The 21,535-nt window shown below is 37.9% G+C and overlaps 1 protein-coding gene across 1 annotated transcript in view; it reads right to left on the minus strand.

Annotated features, from left to right (window-relative positions):
• Positions 1–271: 271 nt before the first annotated feature.
• Positions 272–21,535, minus strand: part of drd2a (dopamine receptor D2a) — a 73,060-nt gene continuing 51,796 nt past the window's right edge. Inside the window, exons 3-8 of the mRNA XM_041801958.1 lie at positions 20,120–20,229; positions 8,916–9,052; positions 6,383–6,591; positions 4,032–4,118; positions 3,409–3,796; positions 272–1,200 (exon numbers count right to left, since the gene is read on the minus strand). Coding sequence (XP_041657892.1) covers positions 1,004–1,200; positions 3,409–3,796; positions 4,032–4,118; positions 6,383–6,591; positions 8,916–9,052; positions 20,120–20,229 — 1,128 coding nt within the window. The 3' untranslated portion in view covers positions 272–1,003. The remainder of the gene's footprint in view (positions 1,201–3,408; positions 3,797–4,031; positions 4,119–6,382; positions 6,592–8,915; positions 9,053–20,119; positions 20,230–21,535) is intronic.

Below are 21,535 nucleotides of genomic sequence, written 5' to 3' on the forward strand. Positions count from 1 at the left end.
TGCAGAGTTTGCCTCATTCTTTCTCACAAAGACCCCAAGGAGCTGCTTGAGGGGTTACACACATCCACATAATTATACCTGGAAGCCACAGAGTCCACACACTAGCTGGTATTTTGGTATTTTGCTATGTTACAAACCTGCTGCAGAGATTTCCTGTCAGCAAACGGGATCATTTTAACTGAAAAACAGAGCTGGAAAGAAGGGTGAATCATTCACGGGTGTATTTTTAGACACACCGTGAACACTGACAGTCACAAAGCACCTCAGAGTGTGCCATTAATTTCTTTATTAGACATCTTTATACATTTTTTTGCTAAACATACAATTTATGAGAAATCAGGAAGAGGAGAGGTGTAGCATGCATCACATTTCTATTGCAGGCATATAATCACAGTTACTTTATGAAGAAAATCTATGTACAGCAAATAATAATAATTATATTTATAATAATAGCAATAATAATAGTAATCTTTTCAATTTATAAAATTGCAAATATGTGTGTATTGACATGGCCCCATTATACATAATTTTTTCTTTAATATACACTTTTAGGTAGGTTTTTCAGAATAAGAGCTCACATATCAGTTTTAACACTGCATTGAACACTGACTTTATATCTCTAAGATTTGCAACAAAATATACATTATTGAAGCATAAGGTACACATACAATAAAAAGCCATGTGAAAGTGTTTTTTATACACAGATGGCTCTTATACATGACAAGAACAATGATTCTATAGAACAATATTACAATATCTCTTTTCTTCATGACACTCATAATTACAGACATTTCTCGTTTTACATTCAACAATTGGAGAACAGTTACTCCACAAACGGTTCACATTGAGAGCCATAACTTCCTTCTTAGAGTTTCTTCTTAGCTTTAAAAAGCTGTTCCCGCCTGTGGTGCATCCCCCCCTTTTACAGAATGAGGTATTTGCCAGAAGAGATTCTTTTATTTTCACCTCTGCCTCAGTCCAATCAGACATGTGATGATGCAGTTTAGCAGTGCAAGATCTTAATGAAAGCCTTTCTGAATTCAATGTTGAATGTGGTGTAGATGATTGGATTTACGGCGCTGTTCACGTAGCCCAGCCATGTGAAAACGCTATATAACTCAGTGGGAACCTTGCATGTAGTGCAGTGGGTGTTCAGGATGTGGGTAAGGAAGAATGGCAGCCAGCAAATGATGAAAACACCTGAGAAAGAAAAGAAAAAGAAATGTTATAGTACATGAAGGTGGGGGAGAATTTCACATTCAAGCTTCTGTGAGGACCACTTTTTGTTGATTCAACACCCACTGCGGAGAAAGTGATGTCTTATCTCTTTGCTGGTGTTGTCCTGTAGATAGTGTTTTCTTTCATACGGCGTGTTACCAGCAGCCCTGCTTTCTCTCTTTCTGATCCTTCCTCACTGTGCTACACACCTGGGTGCAATGTGTGTCCAAGAGGGGTGGGTTATTTAGAGGAGCAGTGAGAGGAGCATGTGGCCAGCACATAGGATGTGAGGAGGGATCTTTTCGATCTGGACTAGGTGAAACAACTTGAAACTATCTAGGTGTCGACCATGATAAAAACTGGTTGAAATCTTTAAAAGATGAGGAAAGGAAGTTCATTGCTTCCTTTAAAAATGAATTTAACATAGGATGCATACCATCCTGTGTGAAAGGAGTTGAAGAGACAATTCTTTGTGTCAACCTGATTTAGAGTGATATAACTAGTCTGGCTGTAGAACATACAGTAGATCTCAGACGCTCCCTCTTGGGGACCATTACTGTGTCAGAACAGAAGAGCTACAAGTTCAAGTACAACATATTTTGTGCTTTATATTTTAATTAAAGTTGAACTTAGTTCAAATTCAGAGTTCAACAAAGCTCAACAGCTAAGTTAGCTTTAGCAACACAAGTTTTAGCAAACATAGCTTAAACTAACATAGCTACTTAAGTTATGTAGATAAAGTAGCTAAGTAGCTTTCATAGCTTACCTCAGCTTCAAAGCTTCGTAAAGGTAGCAGTCATTGAGCTTTGTGAGCATTAGTCTGAACTATGTGAGCTATGTTGCTCCATTATCCATGTAGCTCCAATTTTATAAAAGTTCAACAAAGTTCAAAGTCGAACTTAAACGAGTTTCATAAATAAAACTGAAAAAACATCAGAGGTCTAATCCAGGGAATTATTATATAGAGACCCATTCTAGGACTGGATTGGCAAACAATAGCTTGCTTTACCTTGTGAGCTTCAGCTAAAGCTATTTGGCTAGCTACGTAGTTAACGTTGTTTCATAAGCCAATGTAGCTAAGTTAGCTTAGTAATGTGAGCTTTAGCTACATAGCTAAAACTAATGTTGCCACGCAAGCTATGTAGATAAAGTCAATGTATGGCTTACATAGCTAACCTTAGCTTTGTAGCTTCATTCGTATAGATATTCATGGCTTTTGTGAGCAGCAGCTTATGCTATGTTAGCTCATAGCTCTGTTATCCATTTAGCTTACACAGCTAACAGAGCTACACTATGTGTTACAATGGAGGGGGATGGCGCCTACTGCCCATTGTGGGGTTGGCTTTTCTCATCTTCCCTCTTTTGTTTCTTGAATCTTGTGTTTTGTCTGTTTTTCAAATGCAGCTATTCTCATCTTTGTTTGAGACTTGGTCATTCTGATTCATTTTGAACAGACATATTTGGGGGCTCATCCAGAATCTTAAAACCAAGCCAGCAGGACTCATACCCTAAGACCTTCCTAATCTGGCCAAATGCAACTCATTGTGAATATTTGCTGAGTAAATGTAAAAAGGGTTGTCTCTTCAGCAGTTGTCTCATCTGACACCTTCCTCTCTTTTAGGCATTAAAAATGTGATATAGTCATTATTCAGTCTGACATTCAAGATTGCTTTTGAGGTCATAAAGAGTCATCAATATTAATTTGAGACTCTTTCATAACCAGTCAAAAATCTCTCACAGGAACTCTAAACACCTTAAATATTGAGGACTTGTTGGAAAGTTGGACTCAAAAATACAAATATCAAAATGATTTCTTTTCATTGCATCACTGCCTGTCTCAGTTTCTGGTTCTGTTTTAAGGCGTAGCTAAAATTTTTGACATTGCAATAACACATGCAGAGGAGTTGGGAACCTTTGAGAGCTGGGGACTTGTGCAATATTAAAAAAAGTTTAAGGCTTGTGTGTTACAAGCTGAGTTTTTGCTAAATTATTGCAGAAAGAAAAAATTTGCCTTTGGAAAAGTTTAAAAAGTCTGTCCATATTTAATGTTGGGATTCACCTTTGTTTCTCATGTGCACCATTGGCTAAAAGTTGTTACCGGGCTAGAGTAATGCTTAGTTTTGCACTTGTATTTCCACTTGGATGAAATAAGTACAGTGACTTGTTTGAGTGTTTCAGTCAAAAACTTACCGAGGACAATGGCTAACATCTGGGTGGCCTTTTTTTCCTTCTGCTGGGAGAGCTTCCTCTTGCTCATGGTCCTCACAGACGTCTGAGTCTTGCCATTAGGTAAAGCCTGCGTCTGAAATGCCTTTGACGCAACAGGTGCGGGATCTTTCACAGCCTCCTTGGTAGGATCTCCATTTTTTTCTGCTTTCTGGCTGTCCTCGGGCGGAGTGGGAGGAGTAGAGGTGGGACTGGTGTTGGCCTTGTTGGGCATCAGATGCTGGTGGCTCGTGGCTGGAGTGTCTCCGAGAGCGCTCTGAGACTGCTGCTTCTGACTCTGGCTGCAGGTGCTGTTGTTTAGCTCATCCAGCTCGACGTCTTCACTCTCCTGGACTCCATCTTTGATGAAAATCTGTGGTGAGGTCAGGAGGAGTGGGATAACACTCATTCAGAAGGTCAGTTTTCACAGTTGCACAGTGGGTGACATTTAAAATAATATGCATGAAAAAGATGAAATAATCATGCTTTCAGGCTTTTATTTAAGTTTGCCATGCTCTCCAAAGCAAAAAGAGGCTTTTTAAGCGTTTTATACTCTTGAGAAATGAAAAAAATGCACTCTGAAAGAAGGAGGGGTAAAAAGAACCAACCACTTTCTTCTTATTGGCAGGTAAATTTCCATTAGATTTGACAGCCACGGTACTCAACTTCACATCTTCTGGATGAGTGCACTTATCCTGAAACAAAAACAGCTCAATCAGAGAAGGAGAAGGAAAACTGTCAAAGTACAACAGACAAAAGAGTGATCTAATGACAGCTCTCCACTGCTGATGAGTCAAGTCAGACTACATGGAGCTCTGGTGTTTTATCAGATAGCACTACCCATCGAGATGTTACTGATCAGCTCTGGGAAGCACAGGGAGCATTATTTGATGGGGCTTTTTTGTAAATTCTGATACCGATTGGTGTTTTACCCTTTTGTTGATTTTATAAATAAATCATGGTCAGTATAATTTGGCTGTTTTTACAAAAAAAATAAAAATAAAAATAAAAACTTTTTAATGTCATATTAATAACCTCTTTTAAAAGGAATGTCAAGTAAACAAAAGTATGTAATGTAAAGTATTTTGAAAGAACCAGATAATCTATGCTTTTGACTTCTTTTCTGGAGCTTTCTGATCAACGGGAATTGCAGATTGGCAGTAGCTGGCGCTGAAAATAGACTTGCAGCGCATCCCCAGCAAAGTCGCGATTCAGGGACATGCTGGTGCCAGACTGGAGTGCAGGCAGTGGAACTGCTCTGATTGACTAGAGAGGGAGGGATTTGCTCCGCAGTACGATTCCTTGGCAGATCACAGTGCAGCTGCTGTATGTGGAAATTGGAGGTAAGTATGCAAGAGATCTAAGACTTTTGAGAAGATTTATACATACAGCCAAAGCTACATAGAAAAGGTTTAAAGTCAACAAGGTGAAAGTTCTGGAGTGGCCAAGTCAAAGCCCAGACCTCAATCCAATAGAGAATTTTTGGCTGGACTAGAAAAGGGCTTTTCACGCTCGATCACTGTGCAACCTGACAGATCTTGAGCAGTTTTGCAAAAAGGAATAGAGTAAAATTGCTGTGTTAGATGTCCAAGCCTGATTAAAACCTATCCGCACAGGCTCAGTGCTGTGATTGCAGCCAAAGGTGCATCTACTAAATACTGACTAGAAGGGGGTGAAGACTTATGCAGTCACCTATTTTCCATTGCATGTTTATGTTTGATTGGCATTATGTTGTAGAAATCTGTTTTCACACTAAGAGTTTTTTTTTTGGTCAAAACAGCCAAGTTATATTGACCATGACAGATTTATAAAATCAATAAGAGGGTAAACATCCATTTTGTCTGTTGAGTTCAACTGAGACTCAACAGATTAATGGGTGCTACTCCAGTAAGTTATGGACCTAGAAATGATGGCATATATATTGCACACTTTAACAGCACATGAAAAGACATGGTGGCTAGATGGCGTTTAACTCTTACCACTGGCTCCAACAGATTTATGGAGAAATTAACATTCATTACCAGAGGCATATTTCATCAATCAGAAGGAAATAGATGACTGTTCCCAAGGGGTCTGACATAGTAAAAAATCTGACCTGCTGCTTGTGCAGTTATAAGTCTATTAACATGGCGGTTTGAGAGCTGAGATTATTTCACTAAAGTGACATAATCGCATCCACATTGACAAGTACATGTGAAGCTTCATTTAAATGAGTTTTTTCTACTCTGTTAAGATTCTGTACATAATTTGTCAATAGGCAGTCATGTGTAACAGTTTCACTGATCATTAAATTCTGGATGAATGCGTGGTCTGTATTCCTGCTAAACTGCAGTGTTTCTTCTAAATGTTTCTCCTGACCTCATTCACACACACAGAAGAGAAGCTGGGCTCTGGGACAAAAGCATTAGTTGACTTCCTGTGCAGGGCCCATTGAGTTTCACTGTGTCATTAAAATCAATAATCAGAATAGCAAAAGGTCATTCAGAGGCTATAGCTATTAAAGCTATGTGGCAGCTTGTGGCACTCAAACATGCCAGTGAATGTAACAATATGGTTCAAACTGGCTCTCTGACCGAAACTAGCTGTTTTATTCACATTATGGGAGGGGGGCACTTAAATGCTCTAGGTTTAACTGAACTTTGCCCTTTTAATTTCTGCTTCCCATTTTTTCCAAAGAAAATCAATTCTCTTCCTGTCTGTGTTTTTCCCTTTATGGTATACTGTTGTGTAACACAATGCCTGTCCCTAAAACCATTACGTATAATTGGCCAGAGGAATTATTGATCGCAATTTCACAAAGAAACAAGTCAGCTCAAATGGCCGGCAGTGCCTTATTCTCTTTTTTTTTTACAGCGTTTGAAAAACATGCATCCTGATGAGGGTGTTTTGTCCGATAAAAATGTAAATCAATCTCAGTTTTACATTAATGCTGTAAAAGTTGTAAACTGTAACAGCTCACCTTCAGAGAAGTGGCCACATCAGGCTCAGCAGCCTGAATGACACGTTTTTTAGGTTTGTGGTTAACCTTTTTTCTGCGCTTCCTCAGGACCACATAGATTTGCACGTAAACCAGCAGAGTGATGATGAAGGGGACGTAGAAGGACACGATGGAGGAATACATCACAAAATCTGGGTTGTTGATCACACAGATGGTGTCGTCTCGAGTGGCTGTGAAGATAATAACACAGGGAATCAAGGTTTTACACCTCATAATATATTCCATAGTTGTTTTCCCTTGAGGGCGGTTTGTTCTTGTCAGTATGACTCTTGAAAAACTTTCACCAATAAAACGAGAAAGACCAGCTTGAACATGCAGCTAAGAACTCTGCTCTCTCTATTTTTAAGTCAGTCGCTCAAAAATTCACCCAGACTTACTACACTCCACTTACCCTAAGGTCTTCCACAAAAAATATTCCAACATATTTGCCAGGGCCAGTGCAATCATTTTATTCCCCCCTACCTCACTCAAACTAGCTGTATAGCCAGCCAAGGATGCTCCTGTGAGGCTTTTACTTGTTGACAAATGTAGAGGTTGTATCACACCAATTTATGACTCACTGAACTTTCTGTTTGTTAGTTTTAGATTTCTCTGATTCATGCTTAAACTTGGTCTTTTTAACTGCCAGAGCACACATACTGAGGCGGGGGCGTCACCAACATTTCTGTGAGCCCCTGTGGTCCCCTCCATTACAGTCAACCCGTGATATTGCTCACCCCTAATAAACAAATGCGTCCTTAAAACTTCAAATTAAGATAATCAAAATCATCTTTAATACAGCATTTTTAAAGGATATGGTGTCAGCACTAAGAAAAAAAAAGTAATGACAACCACTTTCTCTCACGTAACAAAGACCAAAACAGGAAAAATACCCCTCAAAAGTTTTCAGTGCTAAAATGTTGCCAGTGTTTAAGGGAAATTCAGACAGCACGCAGGATTTTGCCTGCAATTTTTGATGAATTTATTCCCAGCACCTGCCTTTAAAGTAGACCTACTGTGCATTTTTGAAGTTTTTTACTTTTTAAATCTCACCATTATCAAAATATGTGAGAATCTATCATTCAGTGTTTAAGTACGGTTTACTCATCGTAAGAAGCATTAAAGTCTCAGTCAAAACAAATATAAAAACTATACAAAATACTTTTTTTATTCTGTAGTTTAGTTTAAAGGCTGTAGGTACTATGGAAATTTAAAGCTCTTCTTTGAAGCTTGACTTCTACAAAAGTCTAAAAGTCACTGTATTTTATATACTTTCTTTCTTTAAACAGTAATTAAACCCTAGAGTTTTTTTTAGCTGAGGTGCATGGTTCAATCTTTGAAAAGAACTAAATAACTGACTATGACTGTAATCGTTGAAGCCCGCCTGTGAACCAGGTAAATCTCGCCTTCTGTGAGAAAGACTAAACTAGAATATATCTTTGGTGATAAAGACCGACAAAAAGTATGTTTAGTTTTCATCAAAGAGACTAAAATGTTAGTGCTGGACTGTTGGACATTTAAAGACATTCAAAGTAAAAGGTTCTTAAAGCAAATGAGTTAACTTAAAACTCCAAACTATTTCAGCTCTTTTCTTTGAGTTGATAGAAAACATTTTTAATTTTTAAGTAAACAGTATTTGATTGCTATTTTTTTTGTCATTGTACTCAAATTATTTCAGTAATTAGTTAATTAATCTACAGAATTTTCCTCTCACTCTTTTGGGCATTAGACACTTTTGCACCATGAGTGGAGTTACTGACTCAATTAGAGAAGACCCAGCTGTAGGGACCACTGCAACTTAGCAGGGATTTTGTACTGAACTCTGTGGAAGAGCACTCTCTGGGTCAAAGTGTATATTCCAGTCTTTGTCATGTGAAGTGTCTGCAGGTTAAGTTACTCTTTAAACTGCTGTAAATACTAAACTGCTGGGCTATCCCTAAGTTTCATCCCATGGCCTCATGTTGAAATGTAAAGACACCTTGGATACTTGTGGTCCCTCAATATTTTATAACTCCTCTGTCAGCTTATAAATTAAAGAAAAATATATTTTTTAGATTTAAGTTGCTTTAGCTTAAAGATAAATCTTCATTGCTCAACTTACTGAGGTTCCTGCTGGTCGTCTGTGCTTTCATGTTCTCTCTCTGCCCGTTCTGGCTAGATCAGCTGCCACCACTTGAAAGCATTTGTGTGGCGCACATATAACTGTCTGAGTCCTGGCAGAATCCACATCACATCAATGTACTCATAGGAATGGAGCTTCAAAGTTAGAGGATGCAAGCCGCAGGAGCTGGTCAGCAACAAACTGAAAAAGCTCTAAATCGCAACCTGGTGCAGTTTAATCCTGCTCCTGAAGCTGCTTCAAGCAAATACATTTCAATAAAAGGCTCTTCATAAGGTTTAATGTCAGTGTTTAAGATGTATAGAATCTACTAAGCTGTAAAAGTTACCATGAATAATGCAGTACAGCACCAGTACTACTTTACACAGAGCACATCAGTGTTAAAGCTTTACATACCTGTGTTATTTAGACCAAACAACAGGGGGCACGATACAGCGAACGACAGCACCCACACCACTGAGATCATAACTGTGACTCGTTTCTTGGAGCTGTAGCGGGTGTTGTACAACATCGGCATTTTAACTGCTGTGTAGCTGCAAGAGAGGGAAAGGAAAACAGACACTTCAGCTACAACTTATGAAAACATAACACTTTCACTGAACATCTTGAGAACAATAACTACAAATGTCCAGATTGGAATTGTCACTGTATGTTTGATCGATTGGTTCCCCCTCTGTTGTCACTTCTCTTTGAGAGTGGAAACTACGATGGTTGACAAATAAAGCTGTATGCAAAAGATGTTGTCCATTATCTCAAAACATTTTTCTATGCTATGTTTGCTTCAGTTTACAATAAAAAGAGAAACTCAAAGGTTTGCTAATTGCTTTTTTTACCCTGTGTGTCACAGGATAGACTGCATCAATGGACCTTGTGTAGGTGGAACTGAACATAATGAATACATTTGATTTAGATGTGCACATTAAGGTAAAGGGCATATGACAAATCAAAAAAATTCATGGTCAAAAGGAAGAAAGTTCTTTGGTCTGACGAGACCAAAATGGGGCTTTTGGGCCATCAGACACACCGTCCCCACTGTGAAGCACAGAGGTGGCGGCATCATGCTGTGGACAGGCCCTGGAAGGCTTGTTAAGGTAGACAGAAAAATGAATGCAGCAAAATATAAGAAAATCCTAGAGAACAATCTTATTCAGTCTGCAAGAGAACTACAGCTTGGGAGAGAATTTATTTTCCAGCAAGACAATGACCTAAAGTATACAGTGAAAACTACACAGAAATGGTTTAAAGACAATAAGGTGAATGTTATGGAAGGGCTGAGTCAAAGCCCAGACCTCAATCCAAAAGAGAATTTATGGCTGGACTTGAAAAGGCCCGTTCATGTCAATCCCCATGCAACCTAGCAGAGCTTAAACAGCTTTGCAAAGAAGAATGGAGCAAAATTGCAGTGCCAAAGTCAAAGGTGCTTCTGTTAATCCTGACTTGTAGGGGTGAATATTTATGCATCCATTATTTTACATTACATATTTTTTATTTAAGGTTATTTATTTGATTTTTTTTGTTAATCTTTTTATCAGAAAAGACAAGTTATATTGACCATGATTGATTTTTAAAATCAATAAAAGGACAACACATCGAAGGGGGGAATCCTTTTTCGGGCACAATGTACATGACATAAGAATTAAGTTATGCATAAAAAAAGTGTGAAATATTAAGGAAAATAAAGCAATATCCCACACAAAATTCCAGTACTGAGCACAAATAAAAGATCAAAAGAAGTAAGAAAGAAACAAAAAAGTTAAAAAATAGATTAAAGTTTAAAACATAAAAAATGAATGAATACGATCAGCAAGCAATCAATAAAATAGGTAAAAACTGGATAAAGCATAATGGAAAAGCAATGATAAAAGGGAAAGTCAAAGCTATAAACAGTCAAGATGTGTCTTTAAATTAAACCATCCAGAGAAGTTACCATCTTGACATCCTGGGGCAATGGGTTCAACATTTTTCTAAAAGTGAAGCATTCATCTACAGACCTCATGGGTCTGACAGGGACATAAAATGAAAGGTCTTAATGTCAAGGAAAAGACTTTAAAAGATTTAAAAATGTTAAAAGAACTTTAAAATCACATCCACAAGACACAGAGGGCAGAGATTTTAAATTAAGATTCTGTGACCAGTTTTCCTTTTTTGGTTAAGACTCTGGCAGCAGTAGACTGAATGATTTACAATTATACAAGACTTTTTGACCAATCCAATGGAAAGAAATAAAGATACAATCATCTATATGACTGGTAATAAAAGCATCCATTTAAGTTTCAGTATCTTCCTGAGATTAATAATGGGTCTAACTTTGGTGATGTTTCTTAGATGAAAGAAGGAGATACTTGTGATCTTGCTAACATGAAGATAAACATTTAAACCAGCATCTACAATCACTCCAAAGTTTATAAGATGTTTTTAATTTGCATTAACTGTCTTCTTTGGCGCTACTAAAATAAACATGCTAATGTTATTTAGTTTTCTCAAGGATACATTTATTTCAGAGAGACAGGCAGTGAGGGACTGAAAAGCAGTTAGATCATCGGGGAACACAGAAATGTACAATTGTGTGTCGTCAGTGTAAAAATTGACCTGTGGGTGTGAGATGATATTTCCCAAGGGAAGTATACATAATTAAAATAAAACAGGTCCAAGAAAGCTTCCCTGAGGTATTTCATAATTAAAATCTGTTAAAATGTATGGAATAGGGCTACAACACTTTCTAAGAGGCCTGTTGATTTCTCCAGTCGACTGATTAAAATTCATGGTCAGCTGTCTTGAAAGCTCTCCTGAGGTCTAAAAGAAGGAGGGCGGGCACGTTGTACCTAAAATCATTCTAGTGTCATTTATTACTTTCAGTAGGAGTGTCTCTGTGCTGTGGTTCACTCTATAGCCAAATTGGAGTTTTTCTAACATGTCATAAATGGACAAATGCTGATTAAAAACACTCTAAAATGTCTTCTTTAATGGAAACTAGAAATCAGTCTGTAGTTTTATAGGTCAAGAAGTTGCTGGCTGATTCCAATTCTGATCCCTTAGTTTCATTAATATCAATAATGGGAAGTTTGCAGTTGTTGAATGTGAAAAACTTCAGCCTTCACCATGTATGTTAATAAGTTATGCCACGTTTGCTTCCTTTTTGATAATTCTTTCCTGTTTTAATATGTCTTTCACCTTCCTCTCCCTCGTTTGTGACTTCACTTCCTCCCTCTGTGTATTTTCCCTCCTGTTGCATTACAGCTCTGCCCGACTGTTTTCACCTGGGCCTCATTTGTCTCACCTGTGTCTCACCACTCTTTTTCTCCCACTGGATTTAGTCGGTGTCCTCTCCTGTGTCTGGGCCACTTTTCAGTCTGGATATCCTCCCTTTATTATTCCTTTTATTTTTACCTTTACTTTAAGCTTTTATAGACTTGTATGGACTTATAATTTTGCTTGCACACATGTACTCCAAAATGACTGAGTTTTTGTTTGTATGTTATCTAACAGTCTGCTCTTAACCCTTTAACTGGCATTGTAACCGGGCAGTTGACCTTTTTTCGCCGCTATATTGCCATATTTTAAACTTTGAAAATCAATCTTTGGTTATTTATCCTCATTAACCTCACTGACTAGTGTATGAAACACTGATTATATCCAATGGGTGGTGCTACTGTACATAAATATCATTGTCTGAAAACTATGGAAGCAAAACAATGTGACTCAGGGCTGTGCAGTTCCTCGGAAATCTCACAGAATAAGAGCAAACATGCAGGTAAGAAAAAAAAGTTTCACATATCATTTCTAGACCCTCTAGCTGGGAGGAAATACATTTGACAATAAAATATTTATTTATTATTATTATTTATTTATTCAGAGACGGAAACAGTCGTCTAGTTGTATTGCGCTGTATTTTGTATTTATTTATTTTACAATAAAATAACATAAGTTTGGCGCGCCGGTAGTCGAGTGGTTAAGGCACATGCCATATACGCAGGCGACCCAGGTTCGAATCCGGCCCGTGGCACTATTTCCTGCATGTCTCTCCCCGCTCTCTCCCCTGTTTCCGACTCTATCCACTGTCCTATCAAAATAAAGGCAAAAAGGCCAAAAATAAAAATCTTTAAAAAAAATTACATAAGTTTTATATAATTTTTAGATGTATTTTATGTTATTAAAGGCAAAATTATAACATTCAAATCACTGTTCTGCTTAACAGACTCTCTTTCACAAAAATGCGTTTTTCTCAGCTTTCTAGAAAAAAAGTGGGCTTTTTGGTGAAACTGGCCTCTATTCAACTTCAAACAAATCAAGAATGGAACAAGCTGCAAACAAACGTGTTTTTCTTGCTTGATGAAATAGAGAGTTTCTTCTTTCATTTGGGCTATTCAGTGTTTTCAGAATCATAGTACAAAATATTCTGTGGGTCTTGAAAGGTGACTCAAAATGGCCAAAAACGCTGGCACAAGCCACGCTCCATTTTATAAAAGGGCTGGCACTCAATGAGTTAAAAAGCGAAACTGTTACCAAAGGAAGAGCCGTTTTGGAGCTTAACAGCCAGCTCTACTGAACTGAGTGAAATGATCTGGATCTCTTATAGGGGACATATTATGGAAAATACACTTTTTGAAGGCTTTTTTTTTTTTTAATTTGGTATTTGGCTTGCCTCCAAGACCACTGACAGTGAAATTCTAAATCATAAATCTGAAATATTTAATATTTAATCCTTGCAATATTTTCATCAGAAAATTTGCATTTAAATATAAACATACAAAAAAGGAAATTGAACTTGGTGATAGTAATAGTAACAACAATTATTATTTCCACTATTCTCATCACCATAATGAACAAAAAAGTGACTATTAGACTCTCAGTGTCATTTAGGATGTGTAGCGAGCAATGTGTAGCAACAGCTGTTGCTGTCTGTACTGCAAGTGTTTTATCCCAGAATGTTCATATGTTTATATACTCCAAACTTCATTTGTCACTGCTGGAGGGAGTTGAACAACAAGAGGACGCATAGCTCGCGACCCACACTATCATTTTATTCTAAACATGGCACTCTAGTCCTTTTGATATGTATATAAACTTTTTTTCTATTTTATAGTTTAGGGTGCAGGTTTTCTTAAGCATGAATCTGCAAATTGGATGGCAATCACCTTGCCCCTTACACCATGAAATAAATACACTCTAATCTCTCTCAATGGCTCTGGTGCACTACACGCAAGTCCAGCCCTTGGTTCTGCCCCCAGAAGCTTTCACAGAACTGGCCAATCAGAGGACAGTGGGCACGTGGAGTTGGGGACTCTTAAAGAGACAGCGCTGAAAACAGAGCGTTTCAGGCAGAGGCTGTAAATGAGGATTTTGCAAATGCTATTGTGAGGCACAGGAAGCATTTTATGACCTGCAAATCATGCAGTGTTACTCCATAGGCATCCAAGATTGACATAATGAAAAAATAAAAACGAGCAAAATATGTCTCCTTTAAGGGAACGGATTTCTGTCACAGCTAGAGAGGCTGGGTCGACATCAGCTGAGCAAATATAAGTAAGATCAGAGTTTAAAAAGCAAAACTGTGACAAAAATATACTGAAGCAAGCTGGACTGCTTTGAAAAGGGGTCTGGTTGCAGACGGTAAATTTTTGACGGCCACTCTCACAGACTGTTCATCTGAGACTCTGTAGCGTGTATTGGATGCCACAAAGATTGTCATGCACGCTATGATCCTTTCTCATTTGTCAGATTGTATCACATGTTGGGGACAAGCCGGACAAACAGCCATTAAACCACTGGGATCTCTGTATAAACAAACCTTAAAAACCCTAGATAAAAAAAATCTATGCAGTATCACCACTGCAGGATTCTAGAAAAGCATCATCTGCTTAGCTTTGAGAATTTTAAACTGTTTTCTAATTTGTGTCTAATGTTTAAGATTTTAAATGGTTTGGCTCCTCCACTACTATGTCAATTTATTAATTTTCGCCCTGAGCAGTCCATAAAATCTACCAGAATATCTTCAATTAGAGATTGTTCTGTGCCTTTCAGTATCACTGCTTTTGGTCAGTCAGGTTTCTCTGTAAAAGCCACGACTCAGTGGAACGCTCTCCCTGACAGCATTAAGAACTCTGATTCTATCGGAAGCTTCAAGAACAAACTCAAAAATCCACTGAAAGACACTCAACTCTGTAACCACTGATTTTATAACATCATTTTAAATATGACTGTGTGACTGTGTTTATGTGTATATGAGTGTATGTGCCTGTGTGGGTGATCTGCAGCTTTAAGATAATGTTTTATTTCAATTTCTTTGTGATGTTTTATAACGGATGTTTTAATTGTGACCTGCCCAGTGACTGCAGATGTAAATTAGCTTTAAGCTAAAACTGGTACAATGCATCAAATGGAAACATTTATGTTTTTATTATACAAGGTCCCTTTACAAATAAATAAATAGATAAATAAATCTTAGACAGGAAATGTCGTAATTTGCTGTGATAACGTACAGTGCTTAACAAATTTATTAGACCACGCTAACCCTAACCAAAGTAAGGTTTATGCCACAGCTGCTATAAAAAAACAGCACTGGTAATTATCAAAATCATTTTTTATGCCCAGTGAGTCGGCTCAAATTTGGGTGAATTTAGTTTGAAATTCCTCATTCCTGTTCAAAATGGTAAAACGTGGAGAGCTCACTGAAAATGAAAGAGTCCGCATTAAAACACTTCATGATGCTGGATGGTCTTTGAGACAAATAGGACAGGTGGTCTAATAAATTTGTTAGCACTGTACATCCAGTTTTGGTTATATTTTTAAAATTCAACTTTATTCGACCACATCAAATACATTAAAGAATAAGGAACATTCCAAAGCTATGACATCAGAGGTCAAATATAGGATTAAATTATGCGCAAATCAGTTTTAGAAGTAGTTACGTAAGGTGCCTTCTTTAGCTTCGTTAGCTTTAGCTAAAGCTAACATAGTTATGCTACAGTACTCACATAAGCCAAATGAAGCTAAGTTAGTTTTAGCAAAATGAGCTTTAGCAAACATAGCCAAATCTAACTAGCTACATAGATGATGTACCTACATGACTTACATAACTGATTTGTGAGCTTAGCTGTAGCTACGTTAGCTACATAGCTCTGTTACGTATTGCTAAGTTAGCTTTAGTGACGTGAATAAAGTAAACATAGCTAAAGCTAACCAAGCTACACAGATAACATAGACATATAGCTTAAAAAGGTGCTTTTAGAGCTTGGCTTTAGCCTCAATAGCTATGTAGCTCCATTATCCCTAACCCTACACTGACGTTTAATCCGAATTTATTTAGCAAGTTTTAGCATGTGAATAGCATTCTGAGATGAACAGCGTCTTATTGAATGGTTGTGAATGAATGGGCTGCAGCCAGACAGTCTTGCCACTTTGTGGAAACAGACCACTCGTGTGTTTTCCGACACTGCTTGTCCAGGCTTCAAACGGAGACTTTTTTAATTTGCATTGTGATATAACGCTTCAATGACACTGAAACTATTTTATGCCTGAATATTTCTCTACTTTCAGGACACACAAGTAGCTTAATAAACATCAATAAAGTGAAGTCTGAAATAATAAAGAGCGTTTTTTTAAACACTGGACACAGATGTAAACAGCTCAAAACATGGCCTTTTTGGAGGTGTGTCTTTCTGCAGAATTCATTACCCCCCCCCCCAGGGGAGTTTTCTTCTGCTGCGTGCAATCATCTGCAAAAGACCTCTAAGTTAGTAGCCATTTTGATTTAATCTGTACACAGGCCTCAATGTTGATCTTTATGTCCTTAAGTTTAATCAAAACTGTGCTGTGAAGTTAGTCAGGTATTTTCCCATAGTTTTTTAACACTAGGTTCTCGTAGCTTTGAGCTACTATTAGACCGATGGTTAGTACCTGGGGTGATGTTATGTACCAACAAAGACGATGAAAGAACAGTGCAAGCCTCCATAAAAACAACATAAAAAGCATTTGTAAGCGGCTCTGTGAATGTTTAATGAGGATGGCAATGCATTAGAGACATTTTTAAAGCCTCAAGACAGTCTCACTGAACATAAGAATGAAAATACATATTTTTAAATGGTCCCTTTCAGGACATCTATATACACAACAATTCCTTGTTAAATAACCTATTGTAGCTGCATATTATGTTTTCTTCTAGTTGAAAGGCTTTTTTTACCCAGCTGTTCTTTTGTCAGGCTTAAATTCAAACCACTGGCACAGCCTTTGTGTCACGTCAATACTATTGTTATGGAAAGCTGTGTATCTATGTAATTATGCACACAGGTTTTACAGACTTTTTTCTTGCTTCAGCATTGGTATGGCATATTTAAATGTACTGAGTCAACAAAATCTTGAAAATACATTCTCGGTAGCCAAAGGCAGTGTGCATGATTAAGTGTCAATAAAGTTTGAAACAACTGCTCCATCTTAAAATATTTCATTGCACATTACAACTCCCTGAGGATCAGGAAGTGTATCATGTTCCAGCTTAAAAGCAGTCTTTTTCTGGCATCACAGTTCGAGTTCTGCTTATTGGCATGTGTGTATTCATATCACCTCCTACACTAACAGTTTTTCAGGCCCATTAGCCGTCTGTTACGAAGAGGCTGTGAGGAGCTGATTTGTATGGCCATTGTTCTCGGGTTGACCTTGCTCTTACTGCTATTTATGTTTCCATTTTGAAGACAGAAAAAGTTACAACCCTCTTTTCTGGCCTGTGTTCTCAAAAACGTGGGTTTTGCATGCACAACACAGATTTCAAGAAGCACAGGGTTTTAAGTGATCATCCCCTTGTATCTCTGCTTTGCTGAATAAGTAGACAAAGAAACAATGCTTTGATGTAGAAATTACACATTTCTGCTTAAAGCTGCTGAATTTGTCTGACTCTTATCTGAACTTTTACAAAACAGCCTGCACTTTGAAATAAATCAGCAGAAAAGCAATTCTTAATTTTGCTGTACTAATAAGATTTCCCTACATTAGGCATATTTGCATTCTAATCCTATCCCTTTAATTAAAGTTTAAACTGTGTCCACAGTGACTATTTATGCCACATGGATTTAATCACATAGATATGTCGCTTGTATTCTTCAGACACATCCATGGGTGTTATATTAAGAACAAGCTCCCACTTTGATTATTCTGCTTGTGAACATTATGTGATTACTTCCTGCAGCTCTTTATTACCTGCTCAAGATGCAAATGCCCGTCAAAATAAAAGCCTTCCAGTGTATCATCTTCAATCAGCAGTTTTTGATGCACTTTAATGAAAGCACTGTTGATTATCGTGTCAGATACACAGTAAAGTACGAGTTGTTTTAGATGAGTTATTAATGAACCAAAGAGGAGGAGGACTTGTGAACAAACAGTTGCTAAGCATTTATAGCTCCTGTGAGGGGTTTTATCTGGTTATAAAACCGACTAAAGTTGGGACTGGTATCTCTTTATAACCCATAAAATAAGACCAAACCAGACTATAAGCATCCAGACTGACTCATTCAATTAATCTCTGATTATATAGTGCCAATTCATAATCAAAGTTACCCCAAGACATGCTGAAGGCAGGTTTAGATCATAATCTCACATATTAACCCAGCTCAAAAAGTGAGGACATTTGTAGATTATTTCTCTTTGTTGTAATGTTTCTTAGCAAAAAAGTCTTATACTGTTGGAAAACCTATTTTTTCCCTTTTAAATGATGTCACATTTGTAAGGAATGCGCATTTGTGGGATGAGCAGCAGAGCTGAATATGTAGGTTGCGTACATGAAAAATTTTCCAAATCCTCTCTGCCAAGTCCAAACAGCTTATTCTGCCACTGACTCTTGTTTGGCTTTATTTGGTTGATCGGATGATTGAAGTCTGAAAAAACAGGACATGTCTGCACTTTAACTATCAATTCATTTAAAGACCCTGTAAAGTGAAATCCAAAGTTTTTGTCTTAGATATGTTGGAATACGGTTGCTGCAAACGTGAAAACTCTGAGATCTGCATGTGACTAAATTCAGAATTGAGGCTGTTAGAAAGTTTTTTGTCTCTTTTCTGGCTTGGTTTCAAGTAGGCAAGGCAATTATTATTATTATTATTATAAATTGTATTATTATTATTCTTATTATTATTAAGGTTTATTTATTAGGGACAGATACAATAAACATAAATGAGAGCAGGCATCCCATGCAAGTATTATAGTGTTTATATGCTAATTTGCAACACCCGTCCCTAGAAGGGCTTTTATGTGAGCTCATAATGTCACAAGCCCACAGTTGGGAATGACCCCGCCCCTCTAACACCACAATATAAAATCACAGAGCAGTTGATCTCAGCACAGTCTGTTGTTAGCTGATGTCACTGCTTTTATTGAAAGTTAACAGTCAGTTAAATGCTGTTTTTTGTTCATTGTGAGGTAAATTTGCCAAATCTATCAGCCACAGTGGTCTATGGATCATTTAAAACATCATAACAGAGATTTGAGCCAGAAAACGGACTTTGTCTCTTTTTCTAAGGTCAACAAAAGGTCAAGAGGCAGGCTGCTGGCATAAGTGCTTTCCTCAATTCCAATCGTGGCATTTTTTTAATTTGAGAGGATCGTATTTCTCCTGAGTGGGCGTGGATTCAGCTCATTCAACAGACACTCCCACACCATCCTGGAGCAGATTTTACTGCCTCATTTTTCATGATTTTGAAGCTTATTTTTACAAACGTAGAGATGTTTAATTTGCATGAAATTTGACCTGGGGGTTCATAACACAGTGACCTGTCATATAAAAAAAACTAAATACAGATTTGTTTTCACTTTACAGGGTCTGTAAAAAATGGGAGGCTCGGTAGCATTCTGGAAGACAAGAATTTGTGCAAAGAAGAACAGAGCAGAATTGCAGAGTCCAGATGTGAACGCCTGAATGAGACCAAACAGACTCAGTGCTAGGATTGCAGCCAAAGGTGCATCGACTAAAAACTGACTTGAATGGGGTGAATATTTATGCACTTGCTTTGCATCACGTATTTTTATTTAATTGAAATAACTGTGTAGAAATATGTTTCACTTTGACATGCAAGAGGTTTTGCAAAACTATGCAAAAGCCTAGTAAGCCTAGACTGCTTTTTTTCAGGTGGGGTGGGAGACAGACTTTTCTTCTGATTTTTATCTTAATTTGTGAAATTGTACTGTCTTGTTATTTTCCTTGTTATATTGTAGTTTTAAGATTTTGAAATACAGTCTTGCTGTTATGATATATATGGACAGTTACAGAAAGAACAGTAAAGTCATAATGGTCTATGCCTCAGTTTGTTCCTATGATGTGCAACCCGTCAGATTTTTTCCATTCACACCTTTACCAATGGTGTTGATTACATTATGTGTATCTGTTGTTCCTTGAACTCTGCAACCTCATTGATTCCCTGGAACATCTGGTAGTTAATATCATGATATAAAGGGGATGTGAAATAGTCATAAAGTCTGTGCAAAGAGATATGAGTTTGGATTATCAACTAAAGCTAGCACTTCTCCTTTGTTACCAAAAGACTAAAATTTCCACTCAAAAAATCAATTCAGGAAGCTTGGGAAGCAGGACTAAACAATCTTTACAGAGACAAACTCACCGATCAATGCTGATGGCACAGAGATTGAGGATGCTGGCCGTGCACATCATCACATCACATGTGACAAAGATATCACAGTGGATTGCGGTGAAGCGCCATTCTCCCACTACCTAGAAGAGAAAACACAGACAGCTTACAGGAAACAGTTGACAGAACAAAGGCGCCACACACAGCAGAAATGATGTGTTTGTCCTGCAACAAAAGGAAATTCTGACAGTCAAGTTTCCTCGCACTTTATCATATTATTCTCTCGCACACCGGTGACAGAGTGAGAGAAAGGCTGAACAACAGGTGGAGATAATAAAAGAAGGTAAAAATGTAAAACTGAGATCAGGATAGAAATGGTTTGAAGAGGTGAAAGACAACTGTCACATACTTTAAGGATCAGTTACATTCAAGCTTTTACAAGAAGGTCACAACTATGTGGAAAACACTTGAATCTTCTTTGATTGTTTACCGCCTTCATGACTCATTTCCAGCAGAATGTATTAACACTATTGATTACCCGTTTAAATAATCATGCTCTCACATGCACCCAGGTGTGCAGCCCCAGGTGGCGTCTGATCAAAGACCTGATCGAAACCTATTTGTATTTATACATCTGTTACATACAGTAATCAGACCCCACCAGGACCTAACATCACCAGTGATTGTCTGACACGTCTGTGTTAGCCCATGCCGCCCACCTCGTCTGACACTCCATCCCACCTGCCTCCTCCTGTGGCTCAGAAAAAAGGGTAAGAGAGATGTGTGTGTCAAGGGGGATGACCCCAACCTCTCAGTGAATGATTAATCTTTGCCTTCAGGCCATGTCTTCTCAAAATCGAGCACCAGTTTAAAGAGTTGTATGTTGTTGCTAGTGTCTCAAACACTACCAGTGATTGCAGGATCATCTGACAGCCTAATAAGAGCCATTCTCCCTCCTAACCTCCCCTCTTTTCTACCCTTTATACCACAGCCAAGGACGGTGTCATTATGTTTTCTGGTTGTCTGTTCATCAGTCTGGGCCGTTCTTATAAACACGTTATCTTAAGAAAGCTTTGAGGGATTTTCTTTAACCTTTGCAGAAATGTTTCCTCTGATTCAAGGTTGAACTGATTAGATTTAGAGGTAAAAGCTCAAGGTCATCAGCCTTATGGTCATTCTTTCGGTTGTGAATGCAGTATCTCAAGAGCTCTCTAAAGAGACTGTAATCAAACTTAACACTTGCCCACTCTGACTCAAGCTGGATTGGATTATGTGGGTCAAAGGTGATGGGCATTTGGCCTCTTCTTCAAACTTTGTTAAACTTTGCTACCCACAAAGCATTATGGCAGCCTGATTAAGCATGAGGCTGGACGGTGTTGCCACTTTGAAACATATTTTGTCATTCAATGTGTGAAATTCATCCAAGAGGATCTGGCTGCAGACCTCTAC

The sequence above is a fragment of the Cheilinus undulatus genome, linkage group 2, assembly GCF_018320785.1.
Source record: "Cheilinus undulatus linkage group 2, ASM1832078v1, whole genome shotgun sequence".
Taxonomy (NCBI): Eukaryota; Metazoa; Chordata; class Actinopteri; order Labriformes; family Labridae; genus Cheilinus; species Cheilinus undulatus.